This window comes from Schistocerca serialis, chromosome 8, assembly GCF_023864345.2.
Source record: "Schistocerca serialis cubense isolate TAMUIC-IGC-003099 chromosome 8, iqSchSeri2.2, whole genome shotgun sequence".
NCBI lineage: Eukaryota > Metazoa > Arthropoda > Insecta > Orthoptera > Acrididae > Schistocerca > Schistocerca serialis.
In genome coordinates this window covers 235,586,613-235,611,371 of record NC_064645.1, presented here as the reverse complement: position 1 = coordinate 235,611,371, position 24,759 = coordinate 235,586,613, and the positions used below count along the sequence as shown (strand labels likewise).

The 24,759-nt window shown below is 38.1% G+C and overlaps 1 protein-coding gene across 4 annotated transcripts in view; it reads left to right on the top strand.

Moving 5' to 3' along the window:
• Nucleotides 1-4,594, top strand: part of LOC126416565 (uncharacterized) — a 215,516-nt gene extending 210,922 nt beyond the window's left edge. For all 4 annotated transcript variants that reach the window (XM_050084311.1, XM_050084309.1, XM_050084310.1 and 1 more), the window contains one exon: nt 4,406-4,594. Coding sequence is in view for 1 of the 4 variants with exons in the window: in XM_050084312.1 (XP_049940269.1) it covers nt 4,406-4,412 (7 nt within the window). In the remaining 3 variants the exon portion in view is untranslated. The remainder of the gene's footprint in view (nt 1-4,405) is intronic.
• Nucleotides 4,595-24,759: the final 20,165 nt, after the last annotated feature.

The window sequence follows — 24,759 nt, the reverse complement described above, 5'->3', positions numbered from 1 at the left end:
AATGCTGCTGATACTATTTCTTTGAATTGAAGCCATATCTGGTCTACACTTATATTATTAATTTGGAATGAGTGGAGATTGTCTCTCAGGAAGTCATAAAGTGAATTTTTATCTCCTTTTTTGAATAGGTATATTTTTCCCTTATTTTTTGAGGATTTGGTGATTACAATATTCAGTCTCATTATGACAACCCTGTGTTCACTAATCCCTGAATCAGTTTTGATGCTCCTTATTAAGTCAGGATTATTTGTTGCTAAGAGGTCAAGTGTGTTTTCACAACTGTTTACTATTCGTGTGGGCTCATGAACTAACTGCTCGAAATAGTTTTCAGAGAATGCATTTAGCACAATTTCGGATGATATTTTATGTGTACCTATGGAATGAAACATGTATTTTCGCCAACATATCGAAGGTAAATTAAAGTCACCACCAAATATTATCGTATGAGGCGGATACGTGTTTGAAATCAAATTCAAGTTTTCTTTGAACCTTCCACCAATTGTATCATCTGAATTAGGAGGTTGGTAAATGGATCCAATTATTATTTTATTCTGGTTGCCAACAATGACCTCTGCCCATACTAAATCACAGGAAGTATCTACTTCAATTTTGCGACAAGTTAAAGTACTTCTAACAGCAACAAACACGTCACCGCCAACCGTGTTTAGCCTATCCTTTCTGATCACTGTTAGGTTCTTCACAAAAATTTCAGCTGAGCTTATATCTGGCTTTAGCCAGCTTTCAGTGCCTATAATGATTTGAGCATCATTGCTTTCTATTAGCACTTGGAGCTCAGGTACTTTCCCAACTCAGCTACGACAATTTACAACTGTTATACCAATGGTTCCTGTATCTACATTCTTCCAGTTTTCAGCCTGCACCCTTTGTGACTGAAGCCCTTCTTGTGTTTTCCCAAGACCCTCTAACCTAAAAAACCGCCCAGTCCGCGCCACACTGTCCCTACTACCCATGTAGCCACCTCCTGCATATAGTGGACACCTGACCTATTCAGTGGAACCCGAAACCCAACCACCGTTTGTCACAAGTCGAGGAATCTGCAGCCTACACGGTCGCAGAACCACCTGAGCCTCTGATTCAGACCCTCCATGTGGCTCTGTACCAGAGGTCCACAATTGGTCCTGTTGACTATGCTGCAAATGGTCAGCTCTGCTTTCATCTTGCGAGCAAGACTGGCAGCCTTTACCACTTTTGTTATCCACTCGAAACCAGAGAGAATCTCTTCTGATCCAAAGTGACACACATCATTGGTACCAACGTAAGCAACAACCTGCAGTTGGCTGCACCCTGTGCTCTTCATGGCATCTGGGAGGACCCTTTCCACATCTGAAATGACTCTGCCCAGTATGCACACGGAGTGCATATTGGTCTTCTTACCCTTCTTGTCAACCAAGTCCCTAAGAAGCCCCATAATGTGCCTAACATTGGAGCTTCCAACTACCATTAATTGCACCCTCTGTGATTGCCCAGATCTTGGTGGGTGAATGGTTTCCTCTGAAACAGGACACGCGGCAGCATCTGGCTCAGCAACAGTGTCAACCACAGACAGCACCTGCAACCTGTTTGTCAGAAAAACCAGGGAGTCCTTATGTGTGACCACCTGGGAAATCTTTCATTGCCTTTTTTGCCCCAGCATGACTTCCCACTCGACCACAGGTGAGGGGTGAGCTTCAGTGCAAGCAGTAACTGGGTCGGCCACCAGTGAGGACCGATGCTGGACGTCCACTGGATCCCCATGGCCGGTCCACAACAGTAGCGCCCATCCACTGCAGCCTCAAGCTGTGTAACCGGACCCATCATAACCTGAAGCTGAGAGCGAAGTGTCGCCAACTCGGATCGCATCTGCACACAACAATCGCAGTCCCTGTCCATATTAAAGACTGTGGAAAACTACACTACGCAGATAAACGGACTATTGGCACGTGCTGCACAACTCTACTGCAGACACTGACAAAAATGCAGGAAATGTGTCTAATAATACACAGATAAAAAACCTAACTACCCAAGCACTCAGATGAAACTAAATAACTCGCCCCTGATTAGGAAATTGTAATATATCACAAAATAGTTTACTTTCTGACACAAATGAAAATGCGATAACAGTGGCTATTAGATATTAAATTCAAACACAGAATCTCAAGAAACTAAACTATTAAAGCACACAGATGTTATAATAAAATTTGCTCCTGGTTAGGAACTCATAAATGCCACAAAAGCAGTTACTTCCCTGTTGCTGCATCTGTCTTGGTCGGTTACTACTGATAATTTATCAGAATTCTGAGAATATGGCATGGTAATTGCTGTTAATATCCACTTCTGTAATATCCTTAGATAAATCAATCTCTATAATTCTTAAATAAATGTTTCAATATTTTTACTTAGAAGCAGTTGTATTTATTTTCTAAACTTATTAGACAACAGTGGAAGACCAATGTGCAGTGATGGTAATTAAATTACTGCGGAATAATCCTGATGGTTTGTTGTTAACATGTACTCAAAAAGTCAAGATGACAAGTTTGGAAGTATGATGGTCTCATCACATGCAAACCGCAAAAAATAGAAAAAGGAATGTATATGAAAGGATGATGTTTCTTATATAACTTCAGCCAACTGGCTATCTACAACTGTTTTGGAATGTGTTGATTAATAATACAAATTGTATCACACATGAATGTTTGAATATATGCTACAACATTATTAACCAAAAGCATAAATGTAAACTGGTAAACACTGTAGTGTTTGTAAGAAACATTCACACAGAAAAAACTGTCCAAAAGACAGAAAATGAAACTAACAATGTCAGCCTGCAACAATGTCCATCAATACGAAGTCTGGCCCACAGCACCTTGCAAGAACTGCACATGAGGTTCCAAGATGTCATGAAAATTACTGACAGCAGTTTAATTGTTCCAATTCACCCATGCAATTTGATGAAGAGGAGTTCAAGTGGTCAACATAATCCCTGTCCCCACCATTATGGATCCTCCTCAATATTTGTCTCTTTCTACAATGTTTGGGTCCCAAAATCATATTCCACATTCCCTCCAGTTCCGAATCCATCAAAAATACTCTCCAGACCAAATTGGGACTCATCTGTGAAAAGAACATTGGGCCACTGGCATGTGGCATGTTGACAGTTCCTCTCTAGATGGTCCCTTCTGTGAAGATGCAACAGAGATAGACATACAGCAGGTCTCCAACAATAAAGGCTACTCCACCAAATCCTTCTATACTCCGTTTGCCTTGATATGGGCATCCAGTGGATGCTGCAATGTCAATACCAATAGCCATGCAGTACTAAGGCAGTCTCATTATGCCCTTACAGCCAAAAAACACTCATCTCTTTCTGATGTCATATGTGGTCAGCCCTGCCCAGGTCTTCAGGATACAGTTTCAGTCTTTATTAACTGTCGCCACATCCAAGAAACAACAGAACTGTTAACTTTAAGCCGTAGGGCCACACCAGTTTGTGACTATCCTGCTTCCATTCTTCCTATGGCCCTACACTGCAGACAGTCTGGTAGGTGTATTCTCTGTGCCATTCTGCACCGTCTGTGGCTATGTACACAGTGATAATGGCTGTGGAACTACCTGGAAAACACTACCCCATTTGATAGGTGCCCTGAGGTCTGTGCTGGTGTGGTTGTACATTGACTGGAAGGTCACCTTCCATGCAGAACATGATTGTAGGGACATCTGTTGAAAGTTCGTATGATTATATCATGAATTAGACACAGGATGGGGAAATAGCTGATTGCTGCTTTAATTTTGGATTCCAGTGGATTTAACTAAAAGTAAACACTTCTATCCAGGCAGAGCATATTTGTTGTTGGTCTTCAAATATTAAAAATTGAGCAATTATTTGTGTTGCTGTCAGAGTCGATAGTCTCACCACCAAACAAAGAATTAATACATAAACTGGTAGAATTATATTGATGCCAGTGAGTATTCCGTAGTCGTGTTTACTTACTAATGTTACTGGTGATAATGGAAGTTGATTCATCCTCTGAATGGTGTAATAATTGGATAAATGTGAGATGAGTCTATGAACTATGATTCCATGTGAGAGGAGAATTAAAATCTCATAAGCTGCAACTGACTGTTGCCACTGAGATTGATTGTAGTATTTGTATTTAGTGTTATCTGTAGTGGTAACTGTCAAGGAAGTTAAAAGTTTTTGCTCTGATGGTGAGATAAAGGAAGGTAAAAGTTACTGTTGGGAAATACTTATCCATTATACAGAACACATGTATTATAATCATGAAAATAATCCACAAAATTGGATGAAAAGTAAAACAAAATGTACCTGTGATTATTCATTAAGTACTAATTTGTCCTTATTTTTGGAATCAAAATTTTAGTATCATCTTCTTTTTCTCTTTTATAGGAACTGATACACCAGACTTCAGCAATACATGCGCATTTGTGGAAGCAAGAAGCTTGAATTATGGATTGTATTCAGTTTCATACTATGTATTGTCAACCTAAAATAAATATCGAAATAGCTTTGTATCTTATTTTTTCTTTAATAAAATAAGTAATGAAATACTACATTTATGCAATGATCTGCCAAATATATTATGCCTCCATAGTTTTATTTCAAAATGCTCAATGTAAAATGCTGTTCTTCATATCTATCAATAAAAGAACAAAAGTATTTAAGAAAGTATCTGCTAAAATTGTTGTTGTTGTTGTGGTCTTCAGTCCTGAGACTGGTTTGATGCAGCTCTCCATGCTACTCTATCCTGTGCAAGCTTCTTCATCTCCCAGTACCTACTGCAACCTACATCCTTCTGAATCTGCTTAGTGTATTCATCTCTTGGTCTCCCTCTACGATTTTTACCCTCCACGCTGCCCTCCAATGCTAAATTTGTGATCCCTTGATGCCTCAAAACATGTCCTACCAACCGATCCCTTCTTCTAGTCAAGTTGTGCCACAAACTTCTCTTCTCCCCAATCCTATTCAATACCTCCTCATTAGTTACGTGATCTACCCACCTTATCTTCAGCATTCTTCTGTAGCACCACATTTCAAAAGTTTCTATTCTCTTCTTGTCCATACTAGTTATCATCCATGTTTCACTTCCATAAATGGCTACACTCCATACAAATACTTTCAGAAACGACTTCCTGACACTTAAATCTATACTCGATGTTAACAAATTTCTCTTCTTCAGAAACGCTTTCCTTGCCATTGCCAGTCTACATTTTATATCCTCTCTACTTCGACCATCATCAGTTATTTTACTCCCTAAATAGCAAAACTCCTTTACTACTTTAAGTGTCTTATTTCCTAATCTAATTCCCTCAGCATCACCCGATTTAATTTGACTACATTCCATGATCCTTGTTTTGCTTTTGTTGATGCTCATCTTATATCCTCCTTTCAAGACACTATCCATTCCGTTCAATTGCTCTTCCAAGTCCTTTGCTGTCTCTGACAGAATTACAATGTCATCGGCGAACCTCAAAGTTTTTACTTCTTCTCCATGAATTTTAATACCTACTCTGAATTTTTCTTTTGTTTCCTTTACTGCTTGCTCAATATACAGATTGAATAACATCGGGGAGAGGCTACAACCCTGTCTCACTCCTTTCCCAACCACTGCTTCCCTTTCATGCCCCTCGACTCTTATAACTGCCATCTGGTTTCTGTACATATTGTAAATAGCCTTTCGCTCCCTGTATTTTACCCCTACCACCTTTAGAATGTTAAGGAGAGTATTCCAGTCAACATTGTCAAAAGCTTTCTCTAAGTCTACAAATGCTAGAAACCTAGGTTTGCCTTTTCTTAATCTTTCTTCTAAGATAAGTCGTAAGGTTAGTATTGCCTCACGTGTTCCAACATTTCTATGGAATCCAAACTGATCTTCCCCGAGGTCCGCTTCTACCAGTTTTTCCATTCGTCTGTAAAGAATTCGCGTTAGTATTTTGCAGTTGTGACTTATTAAGCTGATAGTTCGGTAATTTTCACATCTGTCAACACCTGCTTTCTTTGGGATTGGAATTATTATATTCTTCTTGAAGTCTGAGGGTATTTCACCTGTGTCATACTTCTTGCTCACCAGATGGTAGAGTTTTGTCAGGACTGGATCTTCCAAGGCCGTCAGTAGTTCTAATGGAATGTTGTCTACTCCCGGGGCCTTGTTTCGACTCAGGTCTTTCAGTGCTCTGTCAAACTCTTCACGCAGTATCGTATCTCCCATTTCATCTTCATCTATATCCTCTTCCATTTCCATAATATTGTCCTCAAGTACATTGCCCTTGTATAGACCCTCTATATACTCCTTCCACCTTTCTGCTTTCCCTTCTTTGCCTAGAACTGGGTTTCCATCTGAGCTCTTGATATTCATACAAATGGTTCTCTTCTCTCCAAAGGTCTCTTTAATTTTCCTGTAGGCAGTATCTATCTTACCCCTAGTGAGACAAGCCTCTACATCCTTACATTTGTCCTCTAGCCATCCCTGCTTAGCCATTTTGCACTTCCTGTCGATCTCATTTTTGAGACGTTTGTATTCCTTTTTGCCTGCTTCATTTACTGCATTTTTATATTTTCTCCTTTCATCAATTAAATTCAATATTTCTTCTGTTACCCAAGGACTTCTATTAGCCCTCGTCTTTTTACCTACTTGATCGTCTGCTGCTTTCACTACTTCATCCCTCAGAGCTACCCATTCTTCTTCTACTGTATTTCTTTCCCCCATTCCTGTCAATTGTTCCTTATGCTCTCCCTGAAACTCTCTACAACCTCTCGTTATTTCAGTTTATCCAGGTCCCATCTCCTTAAATTCCCACCTTTTTGCAGTTTCTTCAGTTTCAATCTGCAGTTCATAACAAAGAGATTGTAGTCAGAATCCATATCTGCCCCTGGGAATGTCTTACAATTTAAAACCTGGTCCCTAAATCTCTGTCTTACCATTATATAATCTATCTGATACCTTTTAGTATCTCCAGGATTCTTCCAGGTATACAACCTTCTTTTATGATTCTTGAACCAAGTGTTAGCTATGATTAAGTTATGCTCTGTGCAAAATTCTACAAGGCGGCTTCCTCTTTCATTTCTTCCCCCCAATCCATATTCACCTACTATGTTTCCTTCTCTCCCTTTTCCTACTAACGAATTCCAGTCACCCATGACTATTAAATTTTCGTCTCCCTTCACTACCTGAATAATTTCTTTTATCTCGTCATACATTTCATCAATTTCTTCATCATCTGCAGAGCTAGTTGGCATATAAACTTGTACTACTGTAGTAGGCATGGGCTTTATGTCTATCTTGGCCACAATAATGCGTTCACTATGCTGTTTGTAGTAGCTAACCCTCACTCCTATTTTTTTATTCATCATTAAACCTACTCCTGCATTACCTCTATTTGATTTTGTATTTATAACCCTGTAATCACCTGACCAAAAGTCTTGTTCCTCCTGCCACCGAACTTCACTAACTGCCACTATATCTAACTTTAACCTATCCATTTCCCTTTTTAAATTTTCTAACCTACCTGCCCGATTAAGGGATCTGACAATCCACACTCCGATCCGTAGAACGCCAGTTTTCTTTCTCCTGATAACGATGTCCTCTTGAGTAGTCCCCGCCCGGAGATCCGAATGGGGGACTATTTTACCTCCGGAATATTTTACCCAAGAGGATGCCATCATCATTTAATCATACAGTAAAGCTGCATCTTAAAATTTACTGCATAGAAGAGACAGTTAATTTCAGAGAGGTTCATCAGAAAAGAATGCTAGAAATATTCAGCATTCAGACTGAATTCTCCATCATAACTTGAAAGCTTACATACTGACATGAGCACAACTCATACAAATGTGGCCACTGTTGTCTCTAAGAACTAAGGCTTTACTGTGACTGCTTCTGAGAGGTGAGGAGCGGCCTAGCTGAGGTGGGTAGTGGGGGTACAGAGTAAGTGTGTCATGGGGAGGGGGTGAGAGAGCTGGTTAGGATGGGGGAAAATGCTAGTGACGTCTGTGGGAGCAGGAAGGGTCAAGGAGAGAACTAGACAATGAGAAAGGACTATGTAGGTGATTTGGCAGGATAGAATGCATGTGTAGTACTGGAGTGGGCAAAGGGAGGGGATAATGATGATGATGTTGTTTGGTTTGTGGGGCCCTCAACTGCATGGTCACCAGCACCCATAGAAATTTCCAAGTTTTACTCGTTCTGGTCTCCCACTTTCATGAATGACGCTGGTGATGAAATGACGAGGACAACACAATCACCCAGTCCCTGAGTGGAGAAATCAGGGAAGGGAACATAGAGTGAAAGTTGACTACAGGGGTAACGGAAATGAAGGAAAAGTTTCAAAGAGAGTTCATGCCAGTGCAACTCAGAAAATCTGGTGTTGGTGAGGAAAATCTAGGTGACACAGGCTCTGACACAGTCATTAAAGTGAAGCACATTGCGTTTGGCAGGGTGCTCTGCAACTGGGTGAGCCAACCATCAACATCTACATAGATACTCTGCAAACCACCATATGGTGCATGGTGGAGGGTACTGTTTGCCACATTTTGTTGATGGCTGTTCATGTGGACAGATAGCTTGTTAGTTGCCATGCCCACAAAGATTGTGATCCAATGATTGCAGCAAAGTTGGTAAATCACATGGCTTTCACAGCTAGCCCTGCCTTTCATAGCTAGCCCTGCCTTTGTTAAAGTATGAAATCCCTGTGACAGAACTGGAGTAGGTTGTAGTGGGAGGAGTTATGGGACAACTCTTGCACCTATGTGTATTGCATATGAGCTGTGAGACAAGGGTTTGGGGGCAGAGGTAGAGTATGGGCAGAAAAATATATTATGTAGCTAAGTGGTCAAATACCACTGTAGGAGGGATAGGGAGAGTAATGAGGAAGACATTTTCACATTTCACAGCACAATGACAGATACCTCAAAACTTGGGTGGAGAATGTGATTTAGTTACTCCAATACTGGGTGGTACAAGGTCATGAAGGAGTGCTCCTTTGACAGTGGGTATGTAGAGCACAGTAAGTGACTGGGGAGATGTGGCATGGGAGATCTGTTTCTGGACAAGGTTGGGAGGGAGATTTCAGTCTGTGAAATCCTCAGTCAGACACTTGGCATATTGAAAGAGGGGCTGCTCATCACTACAGATGTGCCTAGGCTGTATGGAAGGGACTTCTTGATGTGGAATGGGTGGCAACTGTCAAAGTGGTGGTATTGCTGGTGGTTGGTAAGTTTGATGTGAATGGTAGTACTGATGAAACCATCTTCGTGGCGGAGGTCAAAATCAAGGAAGGTGGCCTGTTTGGTTGAGGAGGACCAGATGAAGCAAATGGTGAAGTTGTTGAGGTCCTGGAGGAATGTGGATAGGATGTCTTCACCGTTTGTAGGTAATTCCTTTGGAAAAAAAAAAAAAGGTTCAAATGGCTCTAAGCACTATGGGACTTAACATCTGAGATCATCAGTCACCTAGACTTAGAACTACTTAAACCTAACTAACCTAAGGATATCACACACATCCATGCCCAAGGCTGGATTCAAACCTGTGACCGTAGCTGCATCGCAGTTCTGGACTAAAGTGCCTAGAACCGATTGGCTACAGTGGCAGGCTGCCTTTGGAGGATAAGTAATTGTGGTTGAGGATATGGTTGGTCATGGTGACCAGGAAGGAGGTTGTAGTTTTAGAGTGATGCTTCTTTTCCTTGGCATCATGAACTTCTCATTTATTGTTTCTGACAGCAGTATTTACACAACACTGTTGTTGACAAACGTAAATACTTAATAAACATATACAAACACAAAATAAAAGAAGTAAAGAAATGTAATTTACTGCTCATGACAATGTCAGATTGTCATCAGATGCTTGTAATTTCTAACTTTCAATATTAACATTTGCATTTACCTGTTGTTGAAGAGAAGTTTAATGAGAAATATTAATATAAATTATAAATAAGTAAATAACTGCAAAATGTATAGGTTAGAATCTAGTGTTTACTTCTTATCTGGTGTATCACCAAGGCCACACTAACTTCTGACTGTAGTTTGAGATGTTAACTGCGCTTCGTAGTTTATGTAAGCACATTAGACCATAATAGCAATAGGTAAATCACAGTTCAAGGTGGTCATAACAAATATGTTTGTTGTTTTGGAAAGCACTTTCATTTAGAAAAATCAGCTTGTGCAATGGCAGAGAGAATGGACTACTGCAGTGGTCATGATTAGTATATATGACAATGCTGCATCAAATTATACAGTTAATAAGTACTTTAAAACAAATAAAATGGTACTTGTAATAAAATAATGTGAAAAGGGAGTCTCTTATTCATGACTGATAAGTTAGCTTTATAAAATATAGGTATGAAGCTGGACACTCATGACACCCTTTTTGCTATGATAGTTAAAAGTCTCTTTCATGTTAAAATTTTCCATGAATAGTAAGTTTTAGTGCAAAAACATATGTAATGTCAGTTGTGACTTGTAGAACCTTATTAACAATACCTCATTCATCCCTGTGTGATTAGAATATGTTGAGAGAGAGAAATATTACTTGAGTGGTAATCTAGATGATCTTTATGAAGAATTAAAGAATATAGGGTTAACAGAAAACTCAAGATATTCTAGAGCATATGTACAAGAGAACTGATGGGTATTTCCCAAGAGTTTCAAATGGAAGTTGAAAGGAAGTCCAGTAGTGGCCACTATCTTCATTTGGTCTCCTAAGCTGCAAGTTATAACATAATTTTGTGACAATAAAGTTCAAATTTATTGCTACCATTGCTATTCTTTAATGGAAATGTTGTTCCTTTTATGAAAAGAAATCATCACATAATTTCTCTTTTGTTTGGATCTGTTATTTATGTTTCATGCTGAAGCTGCCATAGAGTAAGCAGGGTACAATGCTTTAATTTGCTGACTATAGCTGCAGGGTGACTCAAAAGTCAGCTAACATTCAAAAATTCAATACTTCAGGGAATAATGTAGGTGGAGAGGTAAAAATTGATAGACTTGTTTGAAATGACATGTGATTTTATTGAAACCAGAAATAAAGTATACAAAATGACCAACATATGGTTTTTCATATGATACAAAATCAATAATTAGAATAACAATTGATTTTTAGCATAGACAATGTTCTTTATAACAAATGCTCAACATATTGGCCATCATTAATCAATAATGCCTTGTAGCATTATTGGATTTAAGATACTTCGCAAATGAGATACTTGTCATAAAAGAAAGGAACAGCCATCGGGCTGTAGTTTGTAAAGATTTTAAGGATCTCAGTGCATATGTAAAGAGACGAAATACTTTATAATGTGTGCCTACACCAAGATGTGTGTCCAGTGTTAAAATGTTTCAAATAAACACTATGACCCACTGGGTGAAGATATTTAAATCATTGCAGTAGTGCTTGATAGCAATAAGCTGCGAAACATTTGAAAGAACAATCCATTATTTGTTAAGAAATGTTCTAGAGACTTCATTACCTTTGTACATTTGGTCGCTGACTTGTTAAGATGTGTTGTGTAGCACCGCTACAAGTTATATTTTGTTTAGTGTCAAAAACCATGTGAATCACCAAGCAAAATGCTTTGGTAAACTGTGTGATGCTAAAATGTACTTATGCGCATAGCAGAACATTTAATTTTAAGAAATCTCGGACAGACAAAAGCAATGATTGTTGAACTACTTACTCCATGTATAAGAGAAACATGAAAATGTAAGTTTCGTATTCATTGTATATTTGCTAATGTCTATTTGTTTAACACCTTTGTTCCTTGAGAATATATTGATGCTTCACTTTAGAGAACATTTCTGCTTATTCTTTTTTTTAAACTCATCAGGTTTTTTAAATGTATGTAAGCTTTGTTACAGGTTCGCTCTTCATTGTGGTATATTGATTGTATTTGGGAGGACATTAATGTGTTCAATTTCCAATCTGACAACTTTTTTACAAAATTTCACTGTTTTGCATTCATTTCCATTTTTTTATTATTCAAATAGGTCCCTTACGTATTTTCATCAAAGATTCTGATTATGTGAAGGCAATCTGGGTCAAAGTCAGTCGTGAAACCACCTTTGTGTAATCAAACCTTATGTCTCCTGAACACAATCGAGAACCAATGCATTGGCATCATCCATTAATTTTTCTCTCTTTCCAAGTAATACCAAAAACAGCAAAGCAGAACTGCCGCGAGTATGCAGTCTAGTGTTATAGGTTGCATTCTTTATCTTGTTGGCAAACATTGCCAGACATTATCATCATTACTGTTATATTTGATTAAATGTGTGTGAATAGCAAAATCTATAACAGTATAACCTGTAATCAAGGGACAATGCTGTGAACAGCAGTGTGCAGTACATCACTAGGTATGATGAGAAATTGCCATTGGATCTTGTCTTTAGAATCCCTGTTGAGCTCAGATGAACATGGTAGACTAGTGACTTCAGGTAACCTCACAGCCAAGAATCACATGAATTGAGGCCTGGGGACCTGGGAGACCAAGCATGATGGAAGTGGTGACTCAGCATATGATCCTCACTAAATTTACCCAGAAGCTCTGTCACACATATTGCAACATGGGATGGAGTGCAATCCTGCGTTAAAGTTGAACCTTCCAGAAGGCATTTATCAGTCAGGTGTTGTGTAACAAACCATTTTATCAAATACCTTGCTCCACTATTAATAATCATACCAGCTAAAGGTGATTGTGGTAGGTGATGTATGTTAAGTAGTGTAGAAAAAAGGAAAGAAGAAGTTTAAAATTATAGACCGATATCACTAATCCCTACCTTGAGTAAAATATTTGAGACAGTTATCCTATTACAATTCACAGTATTTTTCTCAAGATACAAAATGCTTACCGAATCGCAGCATGGGTATAGGAAGACCTAAGCACGCTCACTGCTATTACCAGTTTCTTCCATGAAGTATATAGCAATATAGAATGGAGTATGCACACAGCTGGAATATTCGTTGACCCAAGCAAAGCTTTTGACTCGGTAAATCATGAGCTTCTCTTAAAAAAAAAAAAAAAAAACTGTGCACATACAATACGAGTGATGCATCAATGAAACTTCTATCCACCTACCTGGTGAATTGGAAACAGTGTACCAAACTTACACATCAAATTGAGAAGAAGATCATAACTTTTAAATCCACAAATGAAACAGTGAGAGAGGGAGTCCCTCAAGGCTCAATTCTTGGACTGTTTCTCTTTTTATCATATGTTAATGATGTTGTACATCCCACTAACTCACACATTGTAAATTATGCTGATGTCACCTCAGTTTTATTTCATGGTAAAGATTGTGAGGAACTGAAATTTTCAGCAAGTAATGGAATACTAGAATTAAGTTTGTATTTTCATGCACAAGGATTAAAGGTCAATGTAAATAAATCCCAGATGCTAATATTTACAACTGGTGACTCACACCACTTATGCATAAGTGAGGTATGAGGCACAGTGGCAGAGGAAGCAAATGAGTGTAAATTTCTAGTGGTCCATCTGGACTCAAACCTCCATGGATTAGCCACATTAACACTGTATGTAAAAAAGTCAGCAATGCCCTGTATCTTCTTAGTCGACTGTCCCAAATGGTGCCCACTCACACTCTTAAAACTGTGTATTATGTATAGATATATGGGGTTGTGTTGCAGAAATTCACCTTATCAGAGGACTATTGCTATAAAAAAAAGAGGGTTAAGGCTTATACGTGGACTATGCTATAAGACTCTTGTTGTAATGTTTTCAGACAACACAAGTACTTCACCATATACTCTTTGTATCTTTATAATTTAATTACTTTTTTGTCTCACAGGAAACTGAAGTAACTAATTGTAGTGATACATGACCAAAACACCAGGTCCAAAGAAAATTACTACCAACAAAGAACAATATTAAAAATGATGGACCAGAGCCCATATACTAATGGACTAATATGGTATAATAAACTGCCAGAGTGCATGAAAAACTGTAATAAAAAGCAATTCAAATCAAAACTAAAAGAATTCTTAGTTGAAAAGTGTCTCTATTCACTCAACGAATTTTAAATGGTTAAGTTTAAGAGCTGTAAAATAATGTATAAAAATAATTGGTTGTATAATATATGTAATATGTAATGTACTTTGACAAGCATCAATTTACTGTTTAACTACTACCTGTAAAAGTAGGATCTAAACGTATTTTATGTTTGTAACTGTACTTGACATTTGCAAAAGCCATCATATTGATGACTCCAAGAAAAAAATCTAAGTAAATAAATAAGCAGATATAGTACACCTGGGCCTGATTTTGTACAGAGGGTCTGGGAGCAGTAACAATAAGAGCAGCAGCAAGTCATGAGGTGACAAAAGCCACTCACTTGCTGCCCAAGGACATAGATATGCTTTGACACTCCAGTTGGCAGTGTAATGGATGGCTTGCAGTAAGGGGGCCACCAACAACATCAGTGGGATCTCAAAACAGATGAATCTCTTTTTGATGAAAAAAGGTGGAACTTTGGTGTAAGGCCTATGGGCCACATGTATAACATTGTGTTGAAGATTTAGACTTTTTCAAGATGTAGTTAAAGGTGTATGTGATTGAGAGAGAGGAAGAATTTAAAATATAGAGGAGTGAAACTCAAGAGTTTGAAGTTTATTTTGTAGCTCAAAGTAATCATTGTGACCTTGTATTTCGGCACTACCATCCAAACTATTCAAGTCCATAACAAGAGAAAGTTCATACAAGCCAGTGGGACAGAGTAGCTAGACCATCAGAACAATTCATAAAAGTGACCTTACATAATCAAAAATAACATAAAGGTGAGCTAAAGATCCAACACGGCAAAACATACCAAGCACAAGCAGCTCATGATGTATGGTACTGTTAGGATTTATAGTATTATAAAACCACCCACCACCTTTTTCTTTTCACAGTACCACAGTGAGAATACAGTAACACTGCATGGGTTCAAATGGCTCTGAGCACTATGCGACTTAACTTCTGAGGTCATCAGTCGCCTAGAGCTTAGAACTACTTAAACCTAACTAACCTAAGGACATCACACACATCCATGCCCAAGGCAGGATTCGAACCTGCGACCGTAGCGGTCGCTTGGTTCTGACTGTAGCACCTAGAACCGCACGGCCACTCCGGCTGGCCACACTGCATGGGGATACAATCACATCAAGAAACTGATGATTACCATTTGCTTCAGAATGTGAAGTTCATAATAACAGGTCTTAAATGGAGATATAGCAATAGAGACATTACATATAAGTTTGGATTATGCAGGTCATTACTCCAGTGTCAAATAGAGAGAAAGGTCCTAGTAATGCCTCTGCATATAAACCAATAGCTTTATCATCTCTCGTAGCAAAGGTGTATGAATGATTGCTAAAGTTAAGGTAGTGTGATGGTACACCACATAAATAGACATTTGGATAAAAGGAAAAGACGTTTTTGCTATGAAATGTGTGAAAGATAAATTATCTAAAGACTAAGTACATCTGAGCGATGTATAACAAATAGTAAAGAACGTGAGTTATTATTATCAAAACACAAATATCAATGTAATTGACAAAACATAGTTTTTTGGTATAATCTCTGTGTAACATAGGCTTTGAAGATCAAAGACAATGCTTTGATTGAACTATCTCTCCTGTTTTGTTTCATTAGTGGTAGGCAGCCATTGTAGTGCTGTCTGATGATTAATGTAAGTTTTATTTGTATTTTGAAAAATACAATAGAAATTGTTATTCAAAAGTGTGTATTATTGACTTTGTTGTCACCTTGCATGATCACAACCATTAATTATAATTAACAAAGTTTTTGTAGAACTTCGTAGTGCAGGGAGCTCATCTCCCCTAACAGCATTTAGTCGGCCCTTACGCTGACAATTCATGTTATTAAATGTAAATGCGAAAGACTTCTCAATTTTGATCTTTCATTGATTTTGAAGTTAAAATTAATTTCAGTTACCAAAATTTACAGCACTGAACAAGTTCGGTATTTTTCATTTTGGTCGCCTAATGGCTGATGAGATTCTCTCCAGTTTTGCCTTGCAAATCATGAACAAGAAATATTGAAAATCATTACATTCCACAATATCTCAGTTAATCCTTATGTAGTTTGGTACATAAATAACCAGTAGCCCCCTGAGACCCATGTTAATAATTACAGTTTGCGTAAGAATATGCAAATTTTCTTTTCTAAATAGCAGCTCTCACACAAACTATTTATTAGAAGGAAATGAATTGCACGTTGCGTTTAAAAAAATATTATATCGTACATACTTTGGGGCAGCCGATGTCTGTACGAGTGTTATTGCAGCATAGGTTAATTAAAAGTCTCATGCTAATCCTCAATATTTAAAGCCACCCCAACCAAAATCATAAAATATAATTATAAAAATAAAAATACATAATTATCCAATGATAAAGTGGCCACACACATGTATATATACACTTACACCATGATAAGTGCTGCCCAAGAATGCAGGGCTTGAATTTTTGTGTACCAACAATATATACAGAAATATTGAGTACATAAAATTAACTGAGGTATAGTCATATTTATCAAAGATTTTACAAAAATATTGGTAAAAAATACATATATGTATGCAATGATGTGTATAATGTAAGAACTAATACTATATATGTAACATTGTTCCATGTACCCAATATAAAAACTTTCACCTATACAAGACTGACGCAGTGAAGATTTATGGACCTGAAGCTGAATCAATACATACAATAGTCTCAACCGAGATATACTCAGCAGCAAGCAATACTAATTACTAAAGGTAAGGGTATAACTGCATCTGCTTCTGGGCTGGAACTGAGAAGAGGAAGGAATCCAGGGGCCATGTACTGTGCTGACTTTCTTGGCACAAATTTGTCATAATATTGTAGATAAAGCGAATAATGTTCTTTTACCACATTGAAAATTTGGTCAGATTCATTTACTATAGCTTAATACTAGTGAGTGAATCAGTGCTAGAATTTGCTAGACAGCGAATAGTATTTGAAATACAGGTCACACAATCAGCTGTGTGGATTTCAGATAAACTTCAGTGAAATTAATGATAGGTTCACTTGTGTGTGTACTGACACAAGAAGTATTGGAAAGGATTATGTCATAAAGTGAGTGTAAAAGGATAGGTGATAGCTTCATTTGTAGTAATTAGTAAGATTTCATTAGATTATTTCAGTATTTTTGTGTGTGTTTTGTATATTTTGTGTATTCTTTGTGTGTGTGACATTTTGGAGGAAACAGATTTCTGTGTATATTTGTGTCCAGTTAGTGAGTGTAAATTTATGTGAACATGGTTAAACAATATGAAGAAAAAGAAAGACAAGAGTGCATGATTCACGAACAGACATTAATTTCACAAGTCAAAGAAATTTTAGCAGTAGATCGAGCAGAACGTGAGGAAAAGGAAAGACAGAAACGCCTTGAACAGGAATGCAGGGAACAGGAGTGTGACACTCAGTTCCTGGCAAAAATGAATGAAAAGTTTGAACAACGTGACAAGGCACTAGTGCCATATTTGTCACAAAAGATCGATGTCATAAAACAAGTCGCAGAATTGGTTGAACAAAACAAAGACATTCCACAAAAGGTAACACAATTAGATGAATGCGTAGATCAATTAGACAAGGCACATAGTGTCTTAGAAAATCAAGTGAAAAATATTGTTAAAATGGTGGATGAAATTTCATGCACATTAGATCAAAAGATTGATGATTGTGTCACACAAGCTGTAGCTCAGCTGGAGCTCAAGGCACAGTCATCGGTTGGCATGACACCTGGTAGGAAAATGCAATATGGAAATGTACCACTTAATATATGTGGCGTAGAAAAATCAGACTGCGAGAGAATGAAACCGCTCTTGCCGATGAATTATACAGGTACTGTCACTGCAAACGAGGCTGGAATACTACCAACTGTAGCACAAGTAAAACATGAAGAATCGTTAATCAAACATCAGCAATTTCAAACATTTAATGATGAAAAGAAAAGCCTACATCCTGTGATTTTTGTTTCAGAAATGTGTTACCTGTGTCATGGACTGAACATCAAAAAATTTAGTTCGTGGTTTCATTTATTACGGGTGAAGCAGCACTGTGGGTGATGGAGATCGCGGAACAGTGTCCGACGTTCTCGGAATTTGAAAGCAAATTCCTAGCCAGGTACTGGTCTAGATCTGTACAGGAGAGGCTGCGTAAACAGGTGTACAACCCTGAACCCTTTAACCCTTGCTGTGGCAACCTAAGGAAATACTTTGAACGATACTTGAACAAGACGAGGTATTGGGATGAACACATGCCAGCAAGAGATGTTTTACGAATACTAAAAGGCAAATTACCAATAGCAATTAGAGAAAAATTAGTGCACTTACCAGATACTGACCTGGAACTGTGCATGGGAGCAATAGATTCTTTGGACTTAATACATGAGGATGCCTGGCAGAATGAGTAAGGGAACTCAAATAACGGTCAAGGCAATAATAAAGCAAGAAATCAGGGTAGTGATAGCCCTCGAAAAATGGTTATGGCAAAAATAACTAATATTTGCATGGAGAGAACCTCCATAAGAAGGCGAACTCAATGAATAATGGGCCGCCTGTGAATAACAACTGGAGTAGCAATGGTTATAATGTGAACCAGTATGCCAGCATGAACCAGTCCCCACCAAAAAAAGGGGGGGGGGGTGAGACAATTATAACCAAAAGAGATGGAGCGAAGGGGGAGGAAACCCTGACTTCGTAAACAAAAATATGAGAACAAACAATGAGCAGTGGCAACAGAGAGGTCCAGCGAATTGACGGGCACAACAAGCCATGCCAACAGGTCATGTGCCTGTCAATCATATTAACGTTATTCTGATGTCACCGCCCCCACCTCAGCCACCAAATAGTCAGCTGCACGAGTATATTGCTCATGGTACATTGCAAACTGTGACTGATGGGGTGAAAATCACAGACGCGATAGACCAAGTATCAGCAGGATGCGACAGACCATCAAACTCTGGCCAACTCTGTAAGCCCTTTCCAGATGGTCGGCAAGGTTGAAGAGGGGGGGCAGGCAGAATGTGGGTGTGCATTTACTCCGTTATAATAACAGATGCGATATGAGGGAAGAATTAATAGTTGATCGGCGATCTGCAGAGCAACAGGAGGTAGAACATTTACAGGCTGCATTCAGAGCAAAAATAAATGGCACAGAAGTGACAGTAATACTTGATACAGGGGCGAGTGCCTCTTGCATAAATGAGCAGTTATTTAAATGTATAGATCATGTAAAGAAGTTACACAGTTTCCCAGTGGAAAATTGTAAGGTCGTAGGTGCTCTACGGGGCAGAGTGCAAGTAATAAGGAATCGGATGCAGGCTGAGATTGACATGGAAAAAGAAGCCATATTATGCTCATTCCTTGTGGTTAAGAATCTTACAGTACCTTCCATCCTGGGACTTGAGGCGCTGCGGGAAATGAAGGCTAGAATTGACCACTCCTGGGCCAGCTGCACTTTATCCTGTCACAACCAGCAAATTGACCTGGCACTGATAAGGACTCTGGACGCGTATATAAACTGCTACTGGAAAGTCCAAGTAACTGTGAATGATCCAGATACATTGAATATCAATCACTGTATTCTTAATCAAAACAGTAATGAACAGGAACCCAACTGGGAGTCGGAAGCTGTCACTATCAAACAACAAATCAAAGATAAGTAGCCGAATCATCTTACTTAAGCCTGTCACAAAAAGCTGACTTAAGTCAAGTATTAAATCAATTTGTAAAAGTGTTCTCAGAGAAACCAGGAATCACTAAGGGATATAAATTTGATATGCATGTGAAGCCCCATCAAACATTCTGTCGTGCTACCTACTCTATGCCGTGGTCGAAAAGACCAACCATGGGAAAAGAGATCCAAAGGAATATAGGTAGTAAAGATTTATTTCATGTATGTTTGATTTTGTGTATATGCTCATTATGTATGTGTCAATTTTTAAGTATGTGTATGAGTGAATTGCTTGTGAATGGAGGTCATGCATTTAAATGTGTGCAATCAAACAAAGTACTAGTAAATGAATCCGCATACTGGCACTTTGGAGAAAAGTGGAAATGAAAGAGTGGCATTGTGCATGGTTGTCAGAAATGCATACTAGCAGTGGATCATTTACTGAATGCGAGAAGTAGGATGATTTATACTATAAACAGGATAATACCTGAAGGTATGATAGATAATTAACATCTGTACAGATTCCAGCTTGGAAGCGCTTGCAGTTACACCCATACATGCAAGGCAACTGCAAACACAGCAACAATAAAAGCAGTGAATCAGTGTTGAATGAATATAAAGAACATATGTGAAAAACCTACTGAACTCATGAGTCTAGAAAGACCAATTGGTCGACACTTTAAATAAGAGGTTCCAAATAGATCAATCACTTAGTACAGAGTGATAAGAAATATCTAGAAGGAACTCCGATTTGTGTAACATATGAAATATGATCATTTAAAGTCAGAGCCATATTTCTTATGTAGCTCAAGTAATAGGTGTTAAAATATGTTCCAATTTACAATTCAGACTATCCAGATGCTTAGTTAGTGCAATATGGATAAACTGAATCACTAACTGGAATGTGATGGAAAAAGTGAACAGTAAACTGCGTGATAACACACTGAGTGTTGACTGTATTTAGCAGTGAAAAGCTGTTGTTTGGGTACAGTGAACTAAGATAAATAAAATTAACAGTATACATGGTGGAGCCTTCTGCAAGAAACAATTTAATATGCAAAATAATACTGACTTCCATAGTGTGGAAAAATGTTTCTGTGAATGGAATACTCCCAGTGGACTGTGAATGGACGCTACAGATAGCGCACAGTGAACTGTGGATTCTGGGGCCGACAAACGCATGCTAGAAGTGACGCAGGCCAAATATAGTGAAGTGAAAAGTGTCACAGCAAGGTACTAGCATGTACACTCACCACAGTTACAGTGTGTAAAGCTGAGTAGTGATCACTTAGCAAAAAACAATAGTTAAATGCGAGTAGTGAAATGTGTGAGTTCGAGCCAGAAACTTATTTAAAGAACTGGAATTCATACGTTTGTACATTATATCAGTGCATACAAAAACAGTAAACATGAATGACTGTGGAGTGCTTGAAAACTAATAACATTTCTTTCAGCACTTGCGATATGTGTATTTGTCTTGTTTTGCTGATGAACAGATATGCGGTCAAATATTTGCATGTTGTGTGAGGCAAGCGGCCAGCAGATGTTCCTGACTGCACAGCTGGTGCCCCACGCCTGTCGACTGATCATCAGCTGTCTGCGTGGACGTCACAGTGGAGGTCAATGAACTGTTGCTAACAGTGGCAGGCTGCCGCACACACTTCTGTCGTCGCCAACAACGATTCACCGACAGCTCAACAATACACCAGCGTCGACGACTCTTACTTCATTGCAATTTTGAAATGTATTTATGGTTCACAATGTATTAATATACACAGACTACAATGTAAATTTGTAACAGATATAGTGTGCAAAGGACACAGAAATTGAGAAACTGATTGCTTATGTCGGATAAAATGTACGATATATGTAATTACAGTGACTATATATTTCTTATTGTGATGTATATGTGTATGTGAAAGCACAGACAGACATTTTCTGCAAGGATGAGTTAATAGTTCAAGACAAACGTACTGTGTACATTATTTCAAGTAACATATATTTCTTGTTATAATGTATGTACCAGTATATATAGATATATATATTTCTTTGTTGATTAATTAAATCAACTTATTATCAGCATAAACAATATAAATTGAGACTGAACGTCAACAATCTGAAAGCTCCGGGCGAGGTTTTTGACCCATTTTTCCTTACGCCTGTACCCAAATGAGGGAGCATAAGCAAATTTGTACCAGGTCTGTAGGATACTGGATTGTTCAAAAATAGAGTTGGAACTAGTAGATGAACTCACCTGTTATAGTGAGATCGAAACATACCTAAAACACATGAACTATATATCATTTATATTATTGTATATATAACTGTGTATTGATCTAAAAACAAAGATGATGTGACTCACCAAACGAAAGTGCTGGCAGGTCGATAGACACACGAACAAACACAAACATACACACAAAATTCAAGCTTTCGCAACAAACTGTTGCCTCATCAGGAAAGAGGGAAGGAGAGGGAAAGACGAAAGGATGTGGGTTTTAAGGGAGAGGGTAAGGAGTCATTCCAATCCCGGGAGCGGAAAGACTTACCTTATGGGGAAAAAAGGACGGGTATACACTCGCACAGACACACATATCCATCCACATGTCAGATCTGGTGTGAAAAAGGCGAAAAGGTGTTGGTTACAGCTGGGCTATGTTGGACTTGGGTTGGTAGACAACGATGTGCACAAAGGTTAGGTGGTTGTGTTGCCGCCAAAACACGTTAAAGGACGGAGAAATTCGGGAAAATTTCGAAAAAACTGCGTGTAATGTGTTAAAAGGAGTGGTTTTATGGTGGCAGATTATGAAAATGAGGCTAACAATTGTCTGACGAAGAAATAATGACGTTAAAACCTGTGGGAAGCGGCTAAAAATGATCAGTGATGTGGGAAAAACGGAAATGGAAATAAGGCAAAAGTTATTAGATATAGCCGAAATGGTTGTTTAAAAGGTGAAAGGAACTGTTTGTGAACTAGAAACAGTGGATTTTATAGCAGCGGTAGTGTTGAAAGCGGTAAAAAATTTTTTGGTTATGGTTTGGAAGTGGGTTACATATTATTGAGTATATATAGGCGGGATAAAATTGTATAGCAGATTACGGTAAAAAGGAGAAGGTATCATGTGTGGATGGATATGTGTGTCTGTGCGAGTGTATACCCGTCCTTTTTTCCCCCTAAGGTAATCCTTTCTGCTCCCGGGATTGGAATGACTCCTTACCCTCTCCCTTAAAACCCACATCCTTTCGTCTTTCCCTCTCCTTCCCTCTTTCCTGATTAGGCAACAGTTTGTTGCGAAAGTTTGAATTTTGTGTGTATGTTTATGTTTGTTTGTGTGTCTATCGACCTGCCAGCGCTTTCGTTTGGTAAGTCACATCATCTTTGTTTTTAGATATATTTTTCCCACGTGGAATGTTTCCCTCTATTATATTAACTGTGTATTGAATTAAATGTACCTATGTAAAATGTGTAAACATGAACACTTAAATAGTGATGTAAGACAGTAGTGAGTCCGTACATAAAGTAGTAAACCACATTAAGTACACCCTCACTAGGGGGCCCATGTGACGTTACATCACATAAATAGACATTTGGATAAAGGGAAAAGAAGTTTTTGCTATGAGATCTGTGAAAGATAAATTATCTAAAGACTAAGTATGTCTGCACGATGTATAACAAATAGTGAAGAACATAAGTTTTTATTATCAAAACACAAATATCAATGTAATTACCAAAACACAGTTATTTTGGTACAATCTCTGTGTAACATAGGCCATGAAGATCAGAGACAATGTTTAGTTTCATCAGGCGGTAGGCCGCCATTGTAGTGCTGTCTGATAATTAATGTAAGTTTTACCTGTATTTTGAAAAATACAATAGAAATTGTTATTCAAAAGTGTGTATTATTGACTTTGTTGTCACATTGCATGATCACAACCATTAATTATAATTAACAAAGTTTTTGTAGAACTTCATAGTGCAGGGAGCTCATCTCCCCTAGTAGCATTTAGTTGGCCCTTACGCTGACAATTCATGTTATTAAATGTAAATGCGAAAGACTTCTCAATTTTGATCTTTCATTGATTTCGAAGTTAAAATTAATTTCAGTTACCAAAATTTACAGCACTGAATAAGTTCAGTATGTTTCATTTTGGCCGCCTAATGTCCGATGAGATTCTCTCCAGTTTTGCCTTGCAAATCATGAACAAGAAATATTGAAAATCATTACATTCCACAATATCTCAGTTAATCCTTATGTAGTTTGGTACATAAATAACCAGTAGCCCCCTGAGACCCATGTTAATAATTACAGTTTGCGTAAGAATATGCAAATTTTCTTTTCTAAATAGCAGCTCTCACACAAACTATTTATTAGAAGGAAATGAATTGTGCGTTGTGTTTAAAAAAATATTGTATCGTACGTACTTTGGGGCAGCCGATGTCCGTACGAGTGTTATTGCGGTATAGGTTAATTAAAAGTCTCATGCTAGCCCTCAATATTTAAAGCCACCCCAACCAAAATCATAAAATATAATTATAAAAATAAAAATATATAATTATCCAATGATAAAGTGGCCACACACATGTATATATACACTTATACCGGGATAGTTGCCTGGTGCTTAGGACATTACAATTATGCACCATCATCACATTTGATGTCCATGAGACCCAGAAGACAATCTTAATAATGCCATTGCTGGATTCTGCAATCACTTGCAGTATGAGGCTTCCTGACAGGTATTTTACTTGATGTTTTAGGTGCTACAATAATGCCCCCATACAAGTTTTGACCAACAAAGTGCAGGCCATAGATTTATTAGATCAGTATATATAAGGCATATACAACCAGATGAAGCTGATGAGACAATATTATGTTTGGTCCCTGCATAAAATCTCTAGGTCTTCGCCAAGGACCAACTCTCAGTTCACTGTTATTTGCCATATACATATCTGTACTCTTTGATAGCTTGATAACCCAAAAATTTATCTTCATAGATGGGCTTTTCAAACCAGACTTATGATAGTGTCTGAAAAGTC